The sequence below is a fragment of the Cibotium barometz genome, chromosome 53, assembly GCF_041138505.1.
Source record: "Cibotium barometz isolate CiBa-2024 chromosome 53, ASM4113850v1, whole genome shotgun sequence".
Taxonomy (NCBI): Eukaryota; Viridiplantae; Streptophyta; class Polypodiopsida; order Cyatheales; family Cibotiaceae; genus Cibotium; species Cibotium barometz.
Genome location: NC_141098.1, coordinates 20,195,074 through 20,202,785, shown reverse-complemented (window position 1 = coordinate 20,202,785; position 7,712 = coordinate 20,195,074). Strand labels below are relative to the sequence as shown.

Genomic DNA, 7,712 nt, shown 5'->3' with positions numbered 1-7,712 from the left:
TTTGGCTCTGAGTTTGTCTACATATCTGATAGCATCTTACATTCTCTTAGCAAATCTAGCCCAAGCATCTTCTTTGACTCTTACCTCAAGAGCAAGTTTGTCAATACCTTTGTTAGCTTCATCTCTAAAAAGCTCATCCTTTAATAATATGTTATTATATCAACTTCTTCTTATAGAAACTAGTGTATACCCACACTCTCAAAGTATGAGGTATACAATCAAAATTTACCTAAATAAACTCTATCTAATCTAGATCAGGGTGTTAGGATATTGCAGAATTAAGAATGTTGACATATAAACTAACACAAAAATTACATAACATTAAATTCTTTATTATGTAGAACATTTAACAAACATGCAATAATTCAAGATGTTGAAGAGAGCACATGACATATTGATTACCAAACATTACAACACTTGACAAATTGAGTGTAATTTCAATAATCATCATGAGCATAAGTGCTTGGTGCTCAATACATATAATTACTTATATAGAATTGAGAACAAAGAGTCACCTCTATTCAACATGCCTATTCAGATCTAATTTCTAAGCTACTCATGCAAAAAGTATGGAAGTAAGTAAAGAATTCAAAGAAAGTAGAGAACAAAAGCCCATAATGAAAATACATGTATAAAACAAACTCTTGAGGAATGATGGGATAATGGAAAACTATGCTACTCATCAAATCATGATTACAAAATTGAAGAGTACTGTTGACAGGGAGACTCAAAAGATCTGTGAAAATCATAATAGAATAATGTTGTATCAAGGGATCCACACACGACGGCAAGCATGCATACCACATGGAGTAAGACCCTCATCATACAATGACATGACCGAAATAGAATGCAAGGGTGTTGCACCGGGTAGCTTGCCAAAATAAGGCTTTAATTTGAAATCATTGATTGGCTTAGGTAACTTCACACCATCCAATGTTATCAATTCAAATACATGTAGACGTTCCAAACTTTGCAGATTTGTGCTAGTATGACCCTATCCACCAAAACTTGAGCTTTCCAAGGTGTGGACCTATTTTAGAACTAAAAAATAACATTGGGTCATCCACATTAAATATTTTAAATCTGGTGTTTCTATCCACAAAGCTTCAACACCGCTTGATGACATCAATAGTCCAAGCACTCCAGAGCCGCTTCTCTCTGACCACCCACTAGTAGCAATTTTTTCACATGATGAGTCATGGATTCCTCCATAGAAAGTTGGGTAATAACTGCCACTCTAAAACTCGGAATGAATGCTGGGGTCATCCAACCATCAGCTGTTGGTGCTGCCCAGCCTTGCTGCTAGCTTTGCCGCCCAGTATATCCGTTGGGCAACAAACTCTTGGGACATGAATCTTCTTTCTTTTGACAACCTTGTAACTAAATCTTACCAATGGGTAGTATCCAAGTAGATGTAAAAGGGAAAAGGAAAACTATCCAGAGAGAGATATACGAGATAGAGGAGAGAGTAGAGAAAATAACTGAGAGTGTGATACGGCATTGTACTTTGGGCTAAGCCTCTGATCTAGTGATACAAGTGATTTGTCTATGCATTTCTCCTTTTTCTACACTGTGTAAGTCTATTTGATACCTTGTTTGTGTCGAGCACTTTCTTCTTAAGATATGCCTTCTCACTAGGATTTACGCTCAGAGTCATTCCTATCTGGATGTGACTCCTATCTGGAAACAGGATTAAGAGTCACATCAGGGATCTTGAGACAGATGCAAGAACTGACCTCTGTGCTGGCATGACAAACTCTCTTAGCCTAGGTAGATCGGTGGCGCAACGCATTAGTGTTAGCTTATCTCATTGGGCACAGTTGCATCAGTCGCGTCTCCTCCAAAGCCGACTAGGTGGTCCGGAACCACGTAAGTGCCAAGTCTTGATCGGATCTCGACACTTTTAGCTATCCTGATGGTGGGGAATGGTACGCCAGGTAGGGGAGTAGAGAGATAGACTTTGACTCATACTAGATGTAGGGATGCCTCAATTATTTGCAAAGATGTATGGCAGATGGACTGAAGGAAATCACTAAGCTACAAGCAGTGGTCAGGAAGCAGGATGCAATCATCCATACTATGAGGAGCCAGTAGGAGCCTCTATAGGAGGAATTAAACAGGAGGAGAGAAGCAGACAAGATCGAGGAAACGCAAAGACAGCTACCAGGGCTCTAGAAAGAGGAAGAAGAGACAAAAAGAGGGATGGCGATGAGTGATAAAAGGGGCTCTGGCCATGAACGAGGAGGCCAACATGCAAGTAAAAGAGGAGATGGATAGGGCCAAGGAAAGCCAAGCTAGGACAGAGGGACAAATCCTCTTAATCAGAGAAGAGCACATCAGAATCATAAGAGAGGTGTAGGCTAGGGCGGATAGAGACAAAGTGGAGCTAGTCAAGGCAAAAGCTTGGCTAGCAGTCCTGGACGTCGAGGAGTTCCCAGAAGTTTATGAAGCAGAAGTAGAAAACATGGAACAATGAGATGCCATGAAGGATCTAAAGGAGGTGTGGGGTGGATATCTAGAAAAACTGACAGTGGCAATGCAATTCTCCACACCTACCTACAGGCAGATATTTCCCTTCTAGAGGCAAGACAAAAATCTAAAAATCCGGACACAAGAAAGCTGATAGGAGTTGTCTCTACAAGAGCCCTGGAGAGTGCTGCCCAGCCAAGGAGACAAGGAGGCAAGACCCAGCGCAGCAGACACCGGCAAGGAAAAGGAGTTGCAAGCTCAAAATAAGCAGCTTAGACTGGAAGTAGAGACATGGAAGAAAAGATTCACCCATCTAAATGGATATAATCCTCAATGATGAGCGACGCGAGAGCATACCTGGGTAGCCACAAAAAAGCTGGAAGAAAGAGCTAGAGATGAGACTGCTCTCAGAACACAGATTGAAGATCTGGGGACGGTCTAGTGGCAGAGTACAAGGACCTACAAAGGCAGGACGGGTTGACAACTTAAGAAGGATATTGATTCCACATCCCGCTGCTAAGAACACAAGAGGAAACGGAGGAAAAATGATGGTCAATGAGCTAAATGTCGCCCTGACACAGCCCATGCCGATAGAAAGAAAAGATAGGATCAACTGGATGCCACAAGGAGATCACACGCAGTAGAGCTGAAGGCATCCATATTTGAACTTAGGAAAAGACAAGAGCAGGTGGTGACCATAAGGAAGGCCCACACTGCTGAAATGTAGAACACACATAAAATGATTGAAGATTTCCAAGCGTGGGCAAAAAGGGAGAAGAAGGAAAAAGAAGCCGTGCGGCTCCAGGAAGAGAGAACACAAAAGAACATAACTGTCTGGAAGGAAACAACCCTTGCGCACATGAAAAGCCTGATTCAGGCTGCCAAGCAGGCAGGAGTGATGCAACCATCTAACTGGGATGAGATTGCAGATTTATGGCCCAGTCAGACGTATCATAGACAAAAAAACAAGGGTAGAGCAGCTCCCAAGCAACAGAATCAGCACTAGGAAAAGCCCCTCATCTGGATCGCGAGCAGTGCGAGGAAGTGGCAGAATTTTATGATGCGAAGATCCGAGTGAGGAGGCAACAGACCATGCACAGGGTAGGATTGCCAGTGCCCCTCACCAATGGAGTCACCTTGCAGAAGAAGAAAGGGCACATGCCAAATTAGAACCAGCAGGAAAACCGCCATATGGATGGAAGTGGAGTCAAGGGGGAAAAAGGAGACCAAGAGAGCCTGAGCAAACTATGTTCGAAAATGAAGCTATCATCCCAAAGCAAGTAGAGCCACATGCCTTTGCAGAGGGGATGGCCATTGATGTGATGGAAAGGCCCAAGAAAAAGTACCCCTATGCCAAACCCATTGACATGCAGTTCCAACAGGCAAATGAAAGGATGGGAGTCAGACATGTAGGGGTAAGCAGCAGGAAGAGGGCTTACGAGCCCAGGTACGCCTAGGACAAGCCAATGAAGTTTGTCTCTAGAGGCCTTGCCACAGAGAAAGGACCGGATGAAGGGGATTGGAATAGGCCTTAAGGTTCAGACCCAGATTCTGGAGATGAAATTTTTGTTTTGATTTTCAAAGACCTGAAGTGGTCTAGAGGGAAACAACAAGGAATCAAGTGGGCTTCGTTGTTGGCGCAGCGTCCACCGTGATCGCCAAGTGTTGGGAGTCATCCAACCATCAGTCGACGCCTAGCCTTGTTGCCAGCTTCGCCACCTAGTATATTTGTTGGGCAACAAACTCTCAAGACATGAATCTTCTTTCTTGTAACAACCTCGTAAATGAATCTTGCCAACGGGTAGTACTCGGGAAGATGTAAAAGGGAAAAGGGTAACTATCCAGAGAGAGATATACGAGATAGAGGAGAGAGTAGAAAAAACAACTGAGAGAGTGATCGGCATTGTACTTTGGGCTAAGCATCTAATCTAGTGATACAAGTGATTTTTTTGTGCAATCCTCCTTTTTCTATGCTGTGTAAGTCTATTTGATACCTTGTCTATGTTGAGCACTTTCTTGTTAAGATATGCATTCTCATCGGGATTTGCACTTAGAGTCATTCCTATCTGGATGTGTCTCCTATTTGGAAACAGGATTAGGAGTCACATCAAGGATCCTGACAGATGCCGAGTCTTGACCGAACATTGACAATGGCTAACTCCATGGGCAAAGCATAGTCTCCAAACCATATACCAACAAAAAAGGAGTATGTCGGGTTGCTACCTCTAACATCCATGTGTAGAATCACATATTCCAATGCTCATTTATTTATTTTCATACCGCAAGAGACAACATTCATATGTTTTTTTTTTTGTATTGCGAGAGTCAATATTCATATGCTTTTTTTTGTATTATGAGAATTGGTACAAAATTACATGTCACTAGGGAAAAGAGAGGTAGGGTGTTACATGCATTGTGGAAGTGTGTTCTTGACAATTGCTAATCAAGAGAGATTAATGCTAATCTTATTGTTTAACAAACACAAAAGGGAGAGATATAACCCTAATCTACTATTTTGGAAACACACAGAAGACAAGAGATGTAACTTTAATCTACAACCAATTCCGTATAATGATTCTTGGGTCTAGGCTTAGATCCCATTCAGGCATGCTAACCTACCTAGTGTTCCTCTAAAAGATTCTTGTTGATTACATAGCTTGGTGATACTCTCTAGATATTTTGTTCTTACCTAGAGATACCTCGAGCTACCTCTATGTGGGGGCTCTTTCCAACACTTGAGAGCTTCTTGGGAGGATCTATGACAGCCTTTATATAGGGATAGGTTGTATGTCCAAAAATATCATTTTTACAACAGTAACACAGGTTCATATTGTGCCCAACTTTGAGGCATGTCCTAGGCTCCTATTGGGTTGTCCTGGACAAATAGCTTCCTCATGTTCTAGATTTTGTCGATGCCATGCTTCTTCCTCCCGCCTTCCTTGTCCACCTGATTCTAATGGGCCTCAAGAAGATCTTTTTGCCGTTTTTACTTAGGTTCAATCTCTTAAACTCTCAACCGATGGCTTGTGCCTATCTCATCAAATTCCCAGTTGTATTTCTCTATTTGGATGGAGCTTCTTGTCGAGGGAGTATCCAAGGGAGAATATATTTCTTCCTAGGTTAGACTTAGGCTAAGACTTTTGTTGATTGATATGCAAAAATGGGCTGAAAATGCAAAACACATAAACTCTAATTGGACTTTTCAACTTACTAATGCAAATAAGAAAACCCTAATTTTGTTTGCAAGCCCTAAAACAAGAACCCTAATTTCAAAAGCCCCAATTCAACATGCACAAACTATAGGTTACATGCATTGTGAAAGCGTGTTCTTGAGTAACGCTTATCCTACTATTTAGCAAACATGCAAAAGACGTGATGTAACCATAATCCATTGAATATTTCATAAATATGTCAATGATGATTGGGTCTAGACCTAGAGCTAGTTCATGCATGCTAACCTATTGTGCATACAAAAGATTCTTGTTGATTCCACAGGTTGGTCATGCTCTCCAGATGCTTGTGTTCTTAAGAGCCTCTGGATGACAAGTCATTTTCAATTCGGCTATCCATTTTCAGGTCCAAAAACATCATCAAAATAACCATAAAACAGGTTCATATGTGTGTCCCGGCTATTAGGCTATATGTTCTGGGCACCTTGGGAGCCTATTGTGCTATCGAAACTAACCAAATTGGACAATATTTTGCCCCTCATCTTGCCTAAGAGACGGACATTGATGTTGAGATCGATGTCCATGTGGCCCTCACAACAATATGAATAAGGGGTGCCGCCATAATTGGGCTTTTTCTGCTCCTCTGAAACTAGCCTGCTTAAAGTGGAATATGATGGGGGTGGTCATTCCATATATATATAAGACATTGATCTACGTAATTGTTCTTGATCTCGTCAAGTAATCTTATTCGCGTATAGTTTAGCAGCTCTCATCCATGCAGAGAGATTATTTCTGAAGCCACTGCATCTTTTGCTATCTACTGCATATCTCCATGCAATGAAAGGAATCGCTTAATAAATTTCTTGCAAACGCTAGAGATTATTGTTTTAAGCTACAATAAATGCTCCTCTAGCCTTTGGGTTATTTAAATCATTTCCGCTTAATTAAGTACACAATCAGTAGTACTAAATTGACGGAGCTGCTGCATTAGCATTAATTATATAATGTACATGGCATGGAGAGGCAGAATATTAAATTATTAATGAAGGAATTATTGCAGGTGGCAGGTGCTAGGAAGACGGCAAATGCAAATTCGAGCCTTCTGGCCAAGCTAGCGGAATCTCATCTCTCGTGCGTATCAGGCTCCGGTTCGCAGCAGCAGCAGCAGCAGCAGCAAGGGGCCGGTGCGGCGCCTTTGCAGCTTTGGTACGTGCAGAAAGACGTAGATGAGTCACTACTAGTAGTAGAGGATCAGTTGATTGCAGTGCATTTCATTAGCTGGCGTGTGTGCTAAACTGGGTGTTTTGGATGATATACATGGCTATAGGGTGGATTCAAGCGATGCACCAAAGAGATCCGTCATTAACGAGGACCTTAATTTGTCCCCGAGTGAATGCGAAGATTAAGCTAAAGATAATCAAGTTTTTCTTTTTTTTCTTTTTTCTTTTTTGCGAAGAATAAGTGGCACTTTTTTTGTTTTGTTGATGGTTTTTCATGCAACATTCTTTTCTAGAAGAGCATGGCAAAAATGTTCCACTTTTGGGGGTATGCACTGTTTCTAAATTAATTGTAATAGTGTTATATCCATCATCCACCCTTTGGCAAAAGGGTAGCCTCAACTTAGAAATGGTTGAAAATTAGAAATGGCTGATTAAGAGTTTCTCTAAAACCAAATGAGTCTATTTAAAAAATACAATAATAGAATACAATTTTCCAAAAGTTTCTCGATTTCATAAAAAGGAAAGTGTATGTAACTCCATTATTTAAGAAGTATGGTCATTTTCTTTAATTTATTAGCATCATGAAAAGTAAAGGGAAAATGTGGAATCCTACGTTTCAATTTCCAAAACACATTGGTGTACTTTGGGTATTTTTTGTACCAAATGATTACATTAAATCAGACTTAAATAATTTAAATAGGGTACCAAAATCTTTTCTTAATGTTATTGATATGAAAGAAATTTGTTACAATTTCAAAGCTTCTTTTAAAGCTAAGTAGTGTCGTGACCTGTCTCCGACGGGCAGGAAGCATTTTACATTTTCAAGGAAGCATTTCCATGTAGTTACAGGCAA

General features: G+C 40.9%; 1 protein-coding gene across 2 annotated transcripts in view; it reads left to right on the top strand.

Annotated features, from left to right (window-relative positions):
• The window catches only part of LOC147608380 (MADS-box transcription factor 31-like), a 31,460-nt gene extending 24,152 nt beyond the window's left edge, over positions 1-7,308 (top strand). For both annotated transcript variants that reach the window (XM_086788979.1, XM_086788978.1), the window contains exons 7-8: positions 6,700-6,845; positions 6,967-7,308. In XM_086788979.1, coding sequence (XP_086645105.1) covers positions 6,700-6,845; positions 6,967-7,045 — 225 coding nt within the window. In that variant the 3' untranslated portion in view covers positions 7,046-7,308. The remainder of the gene's footprint in view (positions 1-6,699; positions 6,846-6,966) is intronic.
• Positions 7,309-7,712: the final 404 nt, after the last annotated feature.